This window comes from Vidua chalybeata, chromosome 19, assembly GCF_026979565.1.
Source record: "Vidua chalybeata isolate OUT-0048 chromosome 19, bVidCha1 merged haplotype, whole genome shotgun sequence".
Lineage (NCBI taxonomy): Eukaryota > Metazoa > Chordata > Aves > Passeriformes > Viduidae > Vidua > Vidua chalybeata.
In genome coordinates this window covers 3,131,565-3,149,281 of record NC_071548.1, presented here as the reverse complement: position 1 = coordinate 3,149,281, position 17,717 = coordinate 3,131,565, and the positions used below count along the sequence as shown (strand labels likewise).

General features: G+C 43.8%; 1 protein-coding gene across 3 annotated transcripts in view; it reads right to left on the bottom strand.

Moving 5' to 3' along the window:
* OGFOD3 (2-oxoglutarate and iron dependent oxygenase domain containing 3) overlaps positions 1-17,665 on the bottom strand; it is a 44,794-nt gene extending 27,129 nt beyond the window's left edge. For all 3 annotated transcript variants that reach the window (XM_053960788.1, XM_053960787.1, XM_053960786.1), the window contains exons 1-6: positions 17,529-17,665; positions 16,697-16,953; positions 11,682-11,757; positions 10,998-11,040; positions 4,856-4,920; positions 4,202-4,258 (exon numbers count right to left, since the gene is read on the bottom strand). In XM_053960788.1, coding sequence (XP_053816763.1) covers positions 4,202-4,258; positions 4,856-4,920; positions 10,998-11,040; positions 11,682-11,757; positions 16,697-16,953; positions 17,529-17,602 — 572 coding nt within the window. In that variant the 5' untranslated portion in view covers positions 17,603-17,665. The remainder of the gene's footprint in view (positions 1-4,201; positions 4,259-4,855; positions 4,921-10,997; positions 11,041-11,681; positions 11,758-16,696; positions 16,954-17,528) is intronic.
* Positions 17,666-17,717: the final 52 nt, after the last annotated feature.

Genomic DNA, 17,717 nt, shown 5'->3' with positions numbered 1-17,717 from the left:
CTGAATAATAAACACATCTTTTGTACTAGGAGAGGAAAGAGAGGGGGAAAAGAGAGGGGGGAAGAAAGAAAGAGAGGGGGAAAAGAGAGAGGGGAAAAGAGACATCCCCCCCTCCCCCAGTGGCTTTGGTTGGGGTTTGTTTCTTTGGGTTTTTTTTTTAATTGTCGGAATATCAAGGAATAGAAACTATGTCTCCTGTGGCCTAGGTTTGAAAATTTCTGTCTGTTTTCCTGAGTAATTCCACACCTATCCCATTGTTTGTTAATTGCTGAAAACATTGAAGTCTTTCACAAAGATATTCTTAATCCAAAGCAAGTAAAAGTGAAGTTGTACCTTCATAAAAGGAATGCCTCTGAAGAACTTTCAACTACTTTTAAACCAACTGGTGAAGTTCCTGGCAGCATGAAATTCAGGGTTCTTGGTCAACATATGTATTGGTATTATTCATTTTTTAAATGAATGCAAGATGTCTTTCACAATTACACAGTGCAATTACAGTGTACAAACAAGATAATGTGAGAAAACATATTTCTGAAGTTGTGCATGGAATTATATTAATAGGTTTGTATCCTCCATTAATTTCTCTACTCCATAGTACTGAAACTCAGAATAACTTTCAAGGAAGTTTTTCCCAGGTATTTCTCTAGGGAACTTAAATGGTGACTAAAAAGAAGTGACAGAATTGAAACAAGACCTGTGGTGTGTCTACAGGCTGTGAAAGTCATCTCCTAAAATCCACAAGTACTAAAAATTACTAAATATTCATTCTGTTCACACCTAGTCCCTCACAAGAAATAGAAATAACACACAGAGATTGGAGTTTTTAACCTGTCTCACTTTACATTTTTAGGGGTCAATTCAAGCTATTTTACATGTGAAATATAAAAAGCACTGAATGAAGTCAGAGGGATTTTCAGGGATATATATGGCTGCAAGAACTGAGATTTCAAGTTCAGAGCTACATAGTGGTGGAGTTTTCAAAAGGAAAGAACCTAGAGCTCCTTCCTCTCATGCTGTGGGAGGCTGACCTTGCTGTCTGCTTTTTCCAAGGAGCAGGATGCAGGAAAGGCTCCCAGAAAGCATTAAATGCAATTATTCATTTTGTGAATGGAGAACTTGGAACAAGCCAGCTCAAGAATTCATAGCCACAAACACCAGAGCAGCTGATTCCCTGGCCCCTGCACCAGCCAGGAATAAATCCCCTCCCAGGCAGTCAGGCCACAGTCTTGACATAACTAAATCTCCTCCAGTTGTCCTGCTCTGCAAGGAGTCCTCCCTCTTCTTTCAGCCTGATTCATTTTTCACTTTTAAAAGTGAAAAAAAGCTTAAAAGCTTTCTATTAAGGTTTGCTGTCTGGTGTTTATAAGGCTCTGTTAAAGCTTCACTCCTCTTGGAGACTGATGTGTGATGGCTTTGGGTGCACTGTGTGTTTTACAAACCAAACAGGATGCAAAGCCCTATTCAGTATGCCAAATACAGGTTTGAAATGCAGAATAAGGTCACTTTTTAGCCTAGAAAAAACTCTTCTGTACAGTCTGCTTTCTGCTGGCCAGGCCATTTCAACATTTATCAATATCATGACTGCAGGTTTTCCATTCCATTCCCTGCCCTGCTGCTCCAAACACAACCTACAGGCAAAATACAAATGGACAAAAGCATTGTCCTTCATGTGTAAACCAAGTGACAAGCCAAATTTCAGCTCAGAAGAAAAGAATGAATGAGCCCAAAACTGGGAGAGCCACATTGTTCCCTCAGCCTCCATGACCCAGAAGCAGCAGGAGCTGCCCCTCCCTCATTGCTCCTGGCTCTTCACAACTGTTGGGACACTTCTGGTGGATTATGGCTACAAAGAAAATATTTCTTCATGCTGAAGAAGCATTTATTTCCATAAGCACAGCAACTCTTGCCTTGTTCAGACTGCTGAGGTGGACCCTGGCTCTGAGCAGATGCAATAACAGAGCTCTGCTGGGGCAAGAAATGCCCAGGAACAGCATCCAGTCAACAGCACCAGCCCCAAATTAATGCTTCCCCCACATCTGTCAGCAGCAGCCCTTGTCCATTTGCACTGAGTCACTGGGAAATATCAAAAGGCAGACCAGAACTCCCTGAAAGGAGCACATGACCACCAGATTCTGTAAAAACAGTCACTGTTTTGAGTTAGGGTGATGAGGAAGAAGAATTTTTAAAAAGCCAGTGAAGTAGCTGGAAGTCCAAGGAACACACAAATTGAAAGAAAGGAAGTTCACTAGCCTGCAAAGCCTGCAAAGATGCCAGCTTAATGTAGCAGCAGCAGCACAGAGAGCTGGAAGTGCCACTGAAAAGTTTCTGTGAGACACAGGCTCTGCCAGAGCAACACAAAAAAATGCAGTTAGGAGCCACTGCAAAGTGTGATTCAGTCATGGTGACAAGAACACTCAAAGCCCAATCCACAGCACTTCCTGATGATCCCACTTGTCAGCACTGTCCCAGGGAGCTGACAAAGCAAAGGCTCCTGCAGCCAGAGAGCTTTAACAGCAATCACAGACAGAAAGCAAACCCACAGCTCCTCCTCTGCTCCTCCGAGTCCCTGCCTTCAAAAGCTGTAAGGTTTTGGGAAGAAATCTCCTGATTGTGCTGTTTTTTGCTCAACTCACCCCTTCCACCAAGCACGATTAAAGGTCTCCCTTCTGAATAAACATTCATTATGAGGAACACGAGGGATTGCTGTAATGTGCTTGGCAGATGGTGGTTAAAGTATCAGCCTAGAAACCATAATTGAGTCTGAAGCAATGTAATTTTGACAGAGACAGTTTAGGAATCAGCCCCCTGGCTCAGGATGCCTCCTCAGATTCGTTATTGTTGCAATCACTAATACTTAGACATGAATTACATTCAGTTATTTCTCTCAAGAGTGTATTTTTAAAGTGACCTAGGTAGGTAAGGGAAAGTAATGAAGATAAATGCTCCCAAAAATAGCATAAAATCATTCATTAAGGCCATAAAGTACTACAGACCATGCTAAAGCACTGCCATTAATAGGAACAGAAGCATTTTAGAATTTATTTTGTATTAGCTTGTTATCCAGTAGACTGAAACATCCCCTGTACTGACATGAAATCCCAATGGAATATTGACATTCCATAGCAGCTGTCTCATCTCACAGCATGAAGTTATAAAATTATTGAAAATTTTAAGCTTCTGTTCATACGAAATAGAAATTATCTAAAGTTCAATAATAATCAAGGAATCATCAAATTTTTGCAATATTGGGATCAGAAGTAAAAACATTTTAAAGAAGTTCATCTATAATGACAATGACATCTAAAAACAGCTGTTAAATAGAAATAAGCTTGAAGTGATTAATATTCTAGGATTATATTCATTAATTATTATTTTAATAAAATTAATAAACCCATTTGACCACTTGACATTTCTTCCACCACTAGAGGGAGGTCAGATTCAAATATTCAAATCAGGGACATTTTAAATTATGAGAAACCAAATGAATTGCATAACCAAAGAATGACTGTGTCTAGTCAACAAAGAATGCTTGTTCCTAAAGTCTGGCCACACACCTTCCCAGCCACATGGAACTCGTTAGCTTTGTTGTGTTTGTTCAGTGCATGAGCAGGGCTGCAGGAAAGCTGAGAGCATCAGATGCCAGAGCTGCTCCATTATAGAGTTATTTCATCCTCTGGCTGCTTCTCCAGCCAGAGCATGAATCATCTCAAGTCCTTCCACTTCCTGCTTTACCATTTTTTAATGTTTTGCTGCACTCTGCCTCAAAAAAAACCCAAGTTCCTGATGTCATAATAGCCCAGAATTGTGTCTATCAGCTCACACAACCCCTTGGATAATGTGTGAAAGAGGAGGAAATGAGGATTTTCCATCCCAAATCCCCACAGAGCTCAGAGGAGCAGCTCTTCTTGCTGGGAGGGAGGGAAATGTGTGGTGCTGCCATCACCCTAAATACATTCACACCATAAAACTGTCCTGCTGTGGCTGATGCAGCTCAAAGCTGATGTTGTTGATCAGTCACCAGAAAATCCTTTTACTTCTCCTCCTCGAGTCATATTAGTTCTCAGATATTGGTATTTTGAGCTGCAAAATCCAGTGTATGAATGCAAAGGGCAATCCCCTCCCAGCCTGCACTCCACAAAAAGCTCAAAACCAGAAAAAATTCTGGTTTGTGGTTCATTCAGCAGTCATTGAAAATCTTTACCGGTATAATGCAAAATCCTCTTCTCTGAAGATGTCTTGAATTTTGTCCCCAAAGTACCTAAAAAATTAAACAACAGTCTAAAAGAGGAGTTGCTGAATCATACTGAGCAACAAGACACCTCCTCACCCCCACCCGTGCTTTACCCACTATCAGAAACTGAGAACACAACACAAAAAAAAAAAAAAATTACAAATGCTTTTGAGCATGATGTCCAAAAGCAATGCTAAAAGATCAAATGTTAAAAGATTAAAGGATTGAAATGCTGCAACTGGTAATGGCATTCCTTAGGCATTAAAAAATTCCCCTCCCACATCATGAAATAAGCACATGGAATCAAGTTTTTAAGAGTTCAGGCTATTTGATTTCTTCCACTGCTGAATAAATTAAACTATAACTGTGAAAAAATACTCTGATTAAATGGTGCAAGAGCATAAAAATAAAGATAATGGCAGCTTTCAAAGTGCCCCGTTCAACAGAAGATGCATTTTCATGCCAGGAAAGCTCTTTAACTGGTCATGGAAACTGTGATGGATCCAGCCAAGTTCCACAATTTCTCATCACTAATCCCAGCCCAGGGGCTGGAGACACTGGGAAAGGCAGTGGGCAGGGAAGGGGTGGGATGACAGCAGGCAGGAAGCCACAGCCTCATTTTACCTGTACAGATTAACAAAATGCTTCCCCAGGGAAAGAGCTCCAGAGTGCAAGTCCAAAATTGATGCCTGGAAAAGGAAACAAGGAAAAATGAGCATGAAAAGGTTTCAGCATTATTTAACTATGACCTTTAATAACTGTCCCAGGTTGCCTCTCACTTTCCACAGCCTCCCAAGTAAAAGTAGCTTCCAGCCTCTGGGTTCACAATATAACATTTATTTTACAACTTCAAACCTCCCTCAGATCCCTGCAGAGATTATTAAGGTATTATGAAAAAAAAAAAAAAAAAAAAAAAAAAAAAAAAAAAAAAAAGCATAGGGCTGCTATTTCTGAGATTCAGATCTGACAGGGAATTGCCAATCTCCCCCCATGGGCTCAGGGTAAATTATTCTGCTCCAGGCTCCCTTCTTGAAGACATTTCCCTTCCACACACATTTTCCAGTATTTGTGTGCTCAAGCAGCAGCACTAATATTTATCTTGCCCTGCATTTGTTATTAAAACTTCTCCTTCACCATGAGATCCTGTATACTTCTAATATTTAATACAGACATGAAAAAGTCTGTTTCAAAGTACAATTAGAATTCCAAGGCTTACTAGGGACAAACTTTCTTTTCCTCAGTTTCTAAGCTGCTGTAAAAGAAAACCACGTAGTGAAAAGTTTTTTTCACATAGGAAAATTCAATTCATTTCTTCATCCAATTCAAGCCAAACTCTTCTGCTGAGCTCCCAACAAGCTGCAGAGATTAGTATTCAGATTTGCCAGAAGAGAGGATTCTAAAATGTTTCTCTAAATTGAATAAAATACACTTTTGCATGTCCCTTGCTGTCCACAGAACACATGTTTGTGCTGCACCAGTTCTAAAGTATTTTAAAAATAGAACTAACAGAAGTCTTTTTGTTATTTACACTGGAAATATCAAGGAGCACCAGTTAATTAACCTGACTGGCACTGAAGTGATGACATCTCTGATGTACAATATCCGGGCACTCCTCTTGGAATTTGCCATTGTTTTGATGCACCACAGACCGTTCACATCACTGTAACAAAATCCCAGCAGAAATAACACTGGTGACAGGGGAACACCCTCATCACAGTCCCTTAGAAAATCTCTGCAGCCACAATTGTCCTGTGCAGGGGAACCCCACTAACTCTTATTGCAACAGATAATAACTTTTTTTAACAAACCTGCACAAATAACCTTATTTACCCCTTGAAAAATACATAGAGTAACAAGTTACTGGAGTGGGCACAGCATGAGCTTTTCAGATATGCCCTTCCCACTGCTCTCCAAAGGCTTCAGAGGACAGTTAAGGAAACAAATAATCTCACTCATGCAAGAGCAGCTCTTGTATGGGGCTTTACTCAAGCTTCAGAAGCAAAATACTTCCATCTATTTGTTTCTGGGTCTGTACAAAAATCTAAACCACAGCTAAAAGAAGTAAAACTGCTCCTGTGAAGTTTCAAAGATATGTTTGTGACCATATTAAAGTAGATTATAAGAAGTTGCACAACACAGCTGAGAAGATCAATTTAATTTAAATTGATCAATTTAATTGAAATTGCCTTTCTAACTCTTTCCACATGCTTCTCTTACATATTTCTTCTCACTCCTCCAGCTCCAGATGATTACAGTTTGGAAGATCCAAATAATGAAATGAATCAATAAAAGACAAACCCCTAAGAGCTGTAGCTATTCATAGCTGAGAAGGCAATAGTTACAACATAAAGGCTAGAAAAGCCAGATAAAGGATGAAGGGGGAACCTGAAAAGGAAAGAATATTCTTCAGGGTTTTTTCAGATGGGAAAACAACTGGATGCCAAGACAGGGACTTTCATACACATGAGCACAGAGCTCCTGGCTTAACAGCAACCTGGGAAAGAAACAGGAACACATTTATTTTGGCCTCTGTCATTTCAGAATATTAAACATTTTCAGCATCATATCTGACACTGAGAATAAAATCTTGATTACCTCAAGTCCTGCTCTCTGATCAAGGACCAACCTGCAGTTCAGGACAGTATTCCCAGGATGAAAGGCCTACAAAGTTTGTCTAAAGATGGCAAACACACACTCACACTCCTATTTCTGAGAGACTGACTGTTTGACAGAACTACCCCATATCCTGGTTTACAGAACTCTCTGTAGAAGTAAAATAGAACTTTCTGAAAAAAATAAAAAGCACAAACATATTCTTCTGGACTTTCACTACTCTTAGTCCCATATTCTCCACCCTCTTATTGCTAAAGGAATTCAAAAATAATATTCAAGTACCCAGCACTTCTCAGCTTATGGCAAAAAAGATCACTGTTCCCATCCTGGAAAGCCTGACAGGCCCTGCCTTTGTTCCTCACTGAAAGGGATTGCCAACAACTAAATACCTGTTCACATCCACACCAGTTCCTCCAGCCTGAAAAGGTTTTATCTGACACTGAAAGCAAGCAGCAGCCACACGAGCCAAAGGAGGAAAATGAGAAAACCTTAATTCTACACATCTCTAGAGGAGCTGGCAGCTTCCAAAGCCTCCCCCAGTGCTGCTGTGGGAATGGTCCCACACTCCAGCTGAGAGGGGTGAGAATGGAGGCTCCACATGGGCACACCAACGTGCTGGTGATGCCTTGGGAAGGCTGCCCTAGAGCAGAGGTCAGACAGAGCTACAGAATAAAACAGGGATTCATTAAAAGGATCTCCTCAATGGATCCACCTTGGGCAGCACCAGAGCCCAGCCAGGGCTGCACCCAAGATGAACCAAAATGGTCCCAAAATGCACGAGCGCTCCCGGGGGCTCTCACTGTGATCAGCTCTGCTCCATTTGCACCTTGCAGTTCATTGTCCCATTCCAGCTTTAGCCCATGCAGTCCCATCCTGCTTGTTTTTCTCTCTCCAGCCCACGTTGTTTGTGCTCTTGGGCCTGAGATTTGGATCATTTGTCCTTGGTGCCCAGCTGGAGAAGGAATTGTTTTGTCTCCCTGCCCTGTGAAGAGAGCTCACCATCCCTAATATGAAGCCCAGACACTCACACTAAAGCAGCACAGAATGTGAAAAATATAAAAGCTCAAACCTGAGACATCATGACAGTAAATGAGTTGTCTCATTTACACCAGAGGGTTCCTGTGATGGCAGCACCCACAAGGCCTGAGTGAATGAGTCAGAATTGAAGTGTTCACACAGGCAGAGGTGACGTGCAGAAAAATACCAGAGAGGGAAGAATTACAAAATCATGGAAGATTGAAAAGGTTAATATCATTATCTATACAAAGAAGAAAAAAGCTGAGGCAAACATCAAGACAACTAATGCAATTGTCATTCTGTGAATAAGGAACAGAGTATAAAACTACTTTACAGAGACACATGTACAAGGGGAAGCAGCTTGCTGGTGGAGAAAATATTCCTGTATGGATTCTGCAGGAAGTTAGACCAGAAAATTACCATGGCCCCTCTAGCTTCACTCTGTGTGGGTCTGCATAAATAAATATAAACCCAGGAAAAGTTACAAAGGAAGATAAGAAAGCTCAGCATGACAACAGAGGCATGACCCCAGGGAGGTTTCAATAATTCAGATGTTTGTCAAGACTTTCTCAGTATAAAATGATGGAATGGGAAACAAGTTTTGGTGCTATGCTCCAGTACTCCAGGGAAGGGTAGCAAACAAAGGGAGGAGAGAACTAACAAAGTCATAAACTACAAGTTTAGAGCTTTAAATTAATAAATTATATCCAGACACACAGACACAAATCCACTTCTGAGAAGTCAAAATATAACAACTATGACAGGCAAGGGAAAAAAAAAAAAAACCAGACATGTTGCTTACAAAAGGGTTAAGAGGGAACCTCAGGCAATGAAAATGCAATCTGAATCCCAAAAGAAACCTGGATAAGTTTTATTTTGACTAGCAAAGAGAGCAAAGTGGCTAAAGTAAGAATTAAAAATCATTAAACAGCAACAGTAATTTTGAGATATTTTAAAGGAAGAATTAGTCTTACAGCAGACATAACTGAACAGAACCATCCAAACACTCTAAAGCCAAAGAAATTTAAAGCAACAAGCCAGACCTCCTCCAAGTGGCTGGAAGCTTGGGAGCACACAGATGTAACTGGATGGAGTAAGGCTTGAAATAGTTTTTATGCTCTGTGGGCAAGAGACTGGAAAAGGTGAAAGCTCAAACAAAGACAGACAGTTCCATCTAAAGCCCATCAGCAAACATCCAGCAGGATCCACTGGTATCTGAGAGAGGCAGGATAGCACTGCCAGGAAAAGATTTGCACCATGACACCAGGAATATGGGCTGGCACACGGGGAAAGGAAGAGGAAGAAGGCAGGACAGGAATAAAAGAAACTGGGTAAGGAGAGGTTATTTAAAATCATATTAAAAACATGATTTAAAATATATTAAAAATATTAGAAACTGGGTAAGGAGAGTGTATTTAAAATCATATTAAAAACATTATTTAAAATATATTAAAAATATTAGAAACTGGGTAAGGAGAGTGTATTTAAAATCATATTAAGATCATATTCTGTGAATATGATTCTTGCCTGTGAGGGTGGGCAGGCCCTGGCACAGGTGCCCAGAGCAGCTGTGGCTGTCCCTGGATCCCTGGCAGTGCCCAGGGCCAGGCTGGACAGGGCTGGGAGCAGCCTGGGACAGTGGGAGGTGTCCCTGCCACGGCAGGGGTGACACTGGGTGGGATTTAAGGTCCCTCCCAACCCAAACCATTCCATGACTCTTACAGTTTCCCAGAAACACTGCTCAGCTCTTGTTTCTAACATCTTTCAGTTTTTATCCATTATTTTGGTTAAGTGTTCAATACAACATTACATTTTCTTCTTGATCCTTTCCCTAAGGATTAAGAACTTCCTCACATTTACAAATGATGAGACATGTGAGAAGTCTTGGCTCAGAACCCACACCTCTCCATGGACATCAGATTTTTAACAGATTTATTTTATTGCAGTGAGAGAGAAGCAGCTTCCCCTCTCTCTCATTTACCTCCCCTTAAAAAACAATAAAAAGGGAGGGGGCAAAATGAAGCTTCCAACAGAACAGAGATGGTGGATTTGTATTTGTCTGCCACTCTGGCTTGCTGTCCAACTAAGCCAGCTCAGCACCCCTGCCCAGCTCTGGGCTTTGGGCAGCAAGTTCAGCTCCCCCTCTCATCTCTTCCCAGCTTTCTGTGCCTCAGTTTCCCCAGTTCCTGACCCCCAGCTGGACAACAGCTTCCTGTGGATCTCCAGACCCAACTCTGTGTGTTCCACCTCGCCATTCCAATCCCTCTTTGTGGGAGTGTAATGAAGAACCCCACGGGGGCCCCAAAAGCAGAACAAAGCCAACCCAGGTGACAGCCCCAGGAGCCAAACTGAGAGCAATCCAGGGAAGGGGCAAATTATGCAACCACAGAACTGAAAAAAATCCAGGGGATCCTAAGAGAACCGAACACAGAATGTTAAACCTTCCAAACACATTGTCTGAGATGGGCAGCACTGCTTAAATTTCTTGGTTTATATTTTTACACATCTTTCTCAGCAATTATGAGGACAAGAAATTGTTATTTTTTTCCATTGAAACTCTTTTGCTTTTTTTTGCTAATATATGCCCTAATTCAGCAGAGGCCTAAAGGAGTGGCTGTGTTTACAAATTCTCAAGAAAGAGTTGCTGTTCACACACAAAAACATTCTGAAAACAAAGATGAGGGAAAGAAATGAAAATAAATGTACTTGTTAAAGAGAAATGGGATTCTTTCAATTTAAAGAATATTATTCCAATGGCTACTTAAGACATTACTTTTTTTTTTTTTTGTCACTACACAAAGCCAATCTTTACAGGAGGCTGTGAACCAGTGTAATTTACTTTCAGGAGACAAACTTTTGCAGTTCTGCTATAGCAACTGTTTCCAGGTGAAGACAAAATCAGTTCAAGAGAGGTGCTAGAAATAATTAAATACAAGGAAATGTATTCTGTATTGCAGAAGTCAAGAGTTACACTGCTAGCAGAAGTATTAATGAGAAATAACTTTCCAAATAAATTATTTTCCAAGTCTGAACAGACAGAAAAAAATCTCCATCTCCTCACCTCAGCCCCAAAAAATGCATTTATAATCTTGCCTTGGCAGTAAAAGAATGTAGAAAATAACAGGACACTGCTCACCCCTCCATCAGATCCTCCCAAGGACAGTCCCCTCTCTGCTATTCTGCAGGCAAAACAATAATCTCAGATGAGAACTGGAGTGTGATTACTTTGTCCTTTAATGTCCTTATTTACAACATGTAACTCCTCAGAGAGTGGCATTTGATGCATCAGGTATGACCCAACTGAGTTAACAACAGCTCCCATTTCTTGGAAACTGAACCTTCCAGCCTGACATGAAAATAAAATATTTGTGTTGCTGAACTTTTCTGAGATTGCAGCTCCCTTCCACAAATCCCAAAAATACCCTAAAAACAGTCCCTTCCCAAAAATACCCTAAAAACAGTCCCTTCACAGAGGACTTCTGCTAATCTGCTGGTGATTACCCAGACAGACACAGCTGCAATAAGGCTTACATTGTTTTGTTCTGCTTTTAAAGGCCAAATGGAGGCCAAGTGAAAATCCTTTCAAACTTATTTAATTCATTTTCCTTTCTTTCTGTGAAGTGCTCATGCCCCTCAGAGCCAGGCAGATTCTGTGTGAAAGAACTGCCCCCATTACAGTAAAAATAGAAAATGGCTTTAGTAACAAAAATTTCATGTTTTAATCAGGCTAGCCCATCCTGCTCACCCATCCTACCCCTCAGATTGGCACAATGTCATTAAAGTCAGTGCTTTTAAAAGTTAGAGCTAAAAGAAAAATTACCTACGAATTCTTTCAGCTTCTTCCCTTGTGATTACAGCATCTGTCACACCTCTTCCACACTTCCTAGGAGTGCAACCTGCAACACAAAGAGGAGGAAAAGAACCCATTGAAACCTCTTCAGCCACCTGAAGGGCAGGTTTTCAAATGAGATTTTGCACAGAAGTCTCTCTTGAAGTCACTCTTGAAGCACACAGCTTGGATATATAAGATTTCAAAAGTCTCCTAAAGTTTACTGCTAAGAAATCTAACATTAAATTTTAAAAGCTCCTGGGAATAACAAGTCAGCAGCAGGAGCTCCAGGTGAAGAATATATGAAAGTTCTTATAAGTCTGGTTGACAACTATCTTCAGGCAAGAAGAAGAAATAAGATGAGTTCTGAGCCACCAGAGACCTTGGGATGTTACATTTGGCACTTTTCTGAGGAAGATCCATTTACAGATGTAAAGCCCAGGAGAGATGGGCTCAGTGTGGCTTCTGACATTGCCAATGCACTCAGTGCTCCTGAACTGAGTGTCACTTCAAGCATTATTTATTCATCAGAGCACAGAATTCCTGGAGAGAAATCAATTCATTCACCCACGGAGGACAAAAGCATCACTGTGCTCTGATCAAAGGCAGCTCATAACAATGACCAGGCTGATGGGAGAAGTTCTGCCAGGAATTCTGCAGGAATTTCCATTTCCTGTTACTGGATACCCCAGCTACATGTCAGGTGGGCTGCAAGGGAAAGCTGGTGTTCAAGCAGAGAAGAGCTGGAAGGAGTAAACTCAAGGGAGAAATTCAATACTCCAAGACAAACCTGGCTATTGAGAGCTTCCTTTCTACAACATCCTGCAAAGATTTCTGATTTCAGACAAGATTTGTTCCTTTTCCAGCTGTAAATATCAGCACAGCTCTTACCCTTTTGGAAAGGCCAGGGCTGGAGAGTCCAGGCTTGGCAAAACTACAGGGTTACCTCAGACAATTGTTACATGTCTGGGGTCTCTGACAGAGAACTGGAAGCAGGAGGTGCTCTGAAAGCAACAAGCTTTCCCAAATGGAGAAAAAACTCCAACAGACAGAAAAATGTGGTTCAGCATAAAGCCAGTGAGGTACCAACAGTACAGCACAAACACTGGGTGAATGCTCAGGAAAAATCAGAACAGTCTGACTGAAAATGATTTCAGCAGTAGGAAAAGTGTCCTCTCTGTCTCAGAGACCATGGCACATGTGAGCAAGGAAGTGTCAAAGGCATGTCTGGAGAATCTCAGGAGAAATTCAGATTAGTACTGCAGGTACCTGGTAGCTTCCACAAACTTGTGCCCAGTAGACACAAAACCATCCCTTTATCTGCTAAGGCACCATCAGCTCTGGCTCTCAGGTAAATCAAGGTAAAGGAGGAACACACCAAAACATGGAAAACACAAGTACTGCTGCTGGCCCCTGCTCCCATTCAGCACAAAAACCAGAATGCAACACAAAGGACCAAGTGCCCAAACTGCAGCTGTGTCTCCTACTTAGTGGTATTTAACCAAGAAGCACTCACTGCTGAGACAGAGAGGATTCACAGGAGAAAAAAAGCTTTGGTAAGACTTTCCCCTGAGGATCACAGTACAGTTTTGTTGGAAGGGACTTTGGGGATCATCTCACTCCTCCTGCCCTGGGCAGGGAACAATCCCTCTCCAAGGCAGACAAGAGCAGGCAGAGATGTACAGCTGCCATCCCAACAGCAGGCTGTGTTAGACCTTTCCTGGCAGCTCCTTTCCACATCCCCTGGCCCTGTCTCTGGAAAAGCATCTTAACTCTGTCTCCTGGGCAGTAGAAAAGAACAGGACCATGGCAGTGACCATGGCTGCTTTATTACAATTATAATAACATTTCACCACACACAGGGGCCACAGCAGCTTGAAGTAGTTAACTGTGTCTCAGGAGAGCAGAAATGGCCAAGATCTGCCCACAGAGTTTAGAATGCAGGTGAGGCTGTGCCCACACAACACCCTACCTTCTGCAAATGTAATGAGTCAAGTGCTTGGCCTCTGAAAAATAGCACATTTTATTTGGTATGAAGTATTTCTACAGGCAGGCAGTGCTAAGGGAATAAATCCTGCTCTGACACCAGCTACCAAATCACTTGAAGCAAACTGGAAGCTCAGTTGCACCAAGTTCAGCTGGAAGCAGGGACAGGTGCATAAATAAAAAGCTCATTTTAGCTGTGGAAACTTCACAGCTGAGCATCAGACACTGAGTGGTGACAGGAATGTGCCTCCTCCTGACACAGAGCCTGCAGCTGAGGGTGCCAAACCAGGCTAAAGACTGAGAATGAAGAGCTATTGAGTGACAGAAACCTATTTCCCAAGTGCCTGAAGGTGCCAAGCTGATCCATAATCCACATTTTCTGCTTGGCTCTGCTGTGGGGAATGGGACACACAAAAAGTTCTCTGCAGCTCATCACCACCCTCTCGTGGGAAAATTATCACAGCTCAGCTTTAATTAACCAATTAATTTTTATTTTATAATACTAATATTTTATAATTATTTTATAATATTATTATATTAACCAAGTAATTTTTATTTTATTTATGTTGTGATCCTCAAAAGCACGGTCACAACATAAATTAAAAAAAAAAAAAAACCAAAACCCCCAAAAAAACCATAAATAAAAACCCAAATCAATCACAGAACTTAAGCAACAGCACCAAGCAAACATCTAATTAGAGAGGTGAGTCAATTGTCACCCTGAAAAGCTAAGAAATGAGACCTCACCCTGCAGTCAGCACTTGCTGCTGCTCCCCAGACACCCCAAAAATAAAGAACACCTTCATTCCTGCTCCTGGAGAGATGTGCTTCGAGTTCCTGCCTTCCTTACAGTGAAAAGAATAGAATGAAAAAGGAGGAATAGAAAGAAAAACAATAAAAAGGATAACTGATAGGATGGCCCAGACCACAAGCTCAAAAAATTGCTCTTGCAAACCAGGGAAGGGAAAAGTAAAGTTTTGTTGGTTTGGGGGATTTTTGTTTTTGGTAAGCAAGCACTGCAGTAGCAGAATGCAGAGACTTTTAGCCTTGGTTCAATTATAACCAAATCACCAGCTGCAGTTTTCTCTGGCTTTGCACTACACAAATTCACCCAGCAGCAGTTTCCCCTTGTAATAACTATGAAAAGTTACCACAGAACATGTGTTCTCATGTCAAAAAAAAAAATTACCTTACCAAGACAGTTTTTTCGTGGGTAGCTTCCTGACATCAGTTTTCTTGGCCTAAACAACATTTGGGATGAATGCTCAACAAAAAGATGCTACAGCAGCAGCACTGAGGAAAAACTATGTGACCTCAGAATCCACATAAAATTTTATTTTATGCTACAAGTCTTTTTGACCAACAGCACCAGGACCAGGCACCTGAAGAACACGGGGCTGCAATTTGTCAAACACTTTTTATCAGAACTGGCACAGAAGAAAGTTAAAAACTGCAGAATTGCAGAAGAACCTGGGAAGGGACCTCCAAAGATCATCTGGTTCAGCTTTCTGTGGTCCAGAGAGCCTGGATAAGATTATCTAGCACAGTGCTCAGTCACACCCTGCAAACCCTCTGTCAGAGGGGCTGCACAGCATCCCTGGGGAGGTTGCTCCAGTGACTGAGTGTTCTCTCTCTAATTTTTTTTTTTTAATAACAAGATGAAACCTTGTCCAATGCAACCTGCACCCATTGTGCCTTGTGCTCTCTGTGCAGCTCCTGGCAAAGGCAGGGTTTCTGTCCTCTCCAGCTTCCCTTTAAGCACTGGAATAATGCAATGTGTTCTCCCTGAGCCTTCTCCAGGGAAAGGAGACTCAGCTCCCTGAGGTTTTCCTTATAGGATGGGTTCTCCAGCCCTTTGATCACCTTTGCTCTTTTCCAGCTCACAGCAGTTTCTTCCAGCCTCCAGCTTTGTGTCAGTATTTTCTCAGCCACATCATGAAGCAGATACAACCACCATTTGGTTAAAAACTAACTCAGAAGTTGTTTTTTTTAGATTCAACAGCTTATCAGTCAACACACAGCCAGACATACTGACAAAAACCAAGAGCAGAGCTGCTCTCTGGCAGCTGTGCCAACTAAAAATGTTCATCACAACACACTTTGCAAATCTGAAAGAGAACATCAGCACCACTCATCCATGGAAGCTGCAAGTCAGACTCTCACTGCTCTTTGTCAGAGAAGATTAAAATCTTCCATGTCTCTTGAAGAACCAACCTCAACACTTCAAATGAGTAAGTGCTGGGGGGAACAGATACCAATTTGACAGAAAACAGGCTCAGCAGAAAGACACAAAGACAGAAAAGTGCTTTGCAGGCACCCCCAAAGCTAGTGGCAGACACACATCTCAGAACAAGTGTCAAAAGCTGGCACTTGTGCAGTCACCACCCGCTGGTGGCACAGCCAGTGTCCTGCATCAGTGCCACTCCATACCCTGTACGGTTCTGAGCAGCAGCAAACTCACTCAGGAATCAAGAGAGTATGAAAAGAAACCAGAAGCAGACTCAGCAAAACGTTTATTTCATAGAGCCCTCGCAAAGCAGTTTCAGAAGGGGAAAAACCCTCTCAGAATCAACTCCTGGGCCGGCCCGAGGGCCACGAACGCTTGGGGATTTAAACAAGAGACACTGACGGATGTCACCAGATGACACAAGGAAAAAACGACGCACCACAGCTATGGTCACGATGAAGAGACTCATTTATTTCCTCTGACTCCAATCATTTATAGTTCTCAAAAGGTGCCAGTGGATTGGAGGGTGAACGTGCCACCTCTCCAACGACACTGGACAAACTACCTGTACATCAAATTTCTCCGCCTCTATGAAAGAATGCAAAACAATAGGTTGTTTACAGAAAGTTGTGGGGGAAAGTTCTCCACAAGAATGTAGACTCAGAAGGCTTTAGAAAACTCTTGATAACCAGGGCGACAGACGGGAGTTTCGCAGCCCAAGTTTGGTGCCCAGGCCAAGCTGCTCCTGCCCTCCGAGCACGGCCACCCGCCCCGGCCAGCCCTGCCCAGCTACCTGCGAACCGCTTGTGGCTCCCGTAGTCCTCCGAGCAGGGCACCTCCATGAACTTCTCCTGCAGGTGGTCGCTGCGACGTGCCAGCACCTCGGTGATCCCCTCTGCGGGGATTCGGCCCCCGGGGATCCCATCCCGGCTGCGGAGGCGGCTCCAGACCACGAGGCCGCCGCCGGCCGCGGCGGAGAGGAGGAGGAGGAGGATGGCTGCCTTCAGCCACCTTCCCCGGGGATCCTGCGGGGATCTGCCCTTCCTGGCGCTGCGGAGGGAGCAGAGAACGGGCCCTGTGAGCGGGGAGGGACCGCCCTGGCCGGTACCGGGGAGCCCCGGGCCCGCGGGATGCCCGGTTCGGAGCACAACACACGCGGTTCTCTCTCTGTCCCCGGCCCTTACCCCGCGGGATGCCCGGTTCGGAGCACAACACACGCGGTTCTCTCTCTCTGTCCCCGGCCCTTACCCCGCGGGATGCCCGGTTCGGAGCACAACACACGCGGTTCTCTCTCTGTCCCCGGCCCTTACCCCGCGGGATGCCCGGTTCGGAGCACAACACACGCGGTTCTCTCTCTGTCCCCGGCCCTTACCCCGCGGGATGCCCGGTTCGGAGCACAACACACGCGGTTCTCTCTCTGTCCCCGGCCCTTACCCCGCGGGATGCCCGGTTCGGAGCACAACACGCGCGTTACAAACACGCGCTTCCCTCCCGCTCCCGGGCCCGGCGCTGCGCGACCGCCTCCCCACCGGGGCACCCCCGGGAGCCGCAGCGCCGCCGGGCCTGGGCGCCACCGCCCCCGGGGCAGCGGGCAGGAGGTGACGGCCGGGGCCCCGTGCTGGTACCTGCTGTGGCGGCGGCCCGGCCCCGGCCCGGCGCTGTCGGGGCCGCGGGGCAGCGCCCGCCGCTGCGGAGCCATCGCGCCTCCTCCGCCTCGAGCGATGCGCTCGGCGCGCCTCGCCCTGGCCTGCCGGCCCGCCTGACTGGGGAACGCGCTCGGCCGCCGAGAGCGAGTGGAAGGATCCAGCGCAAAG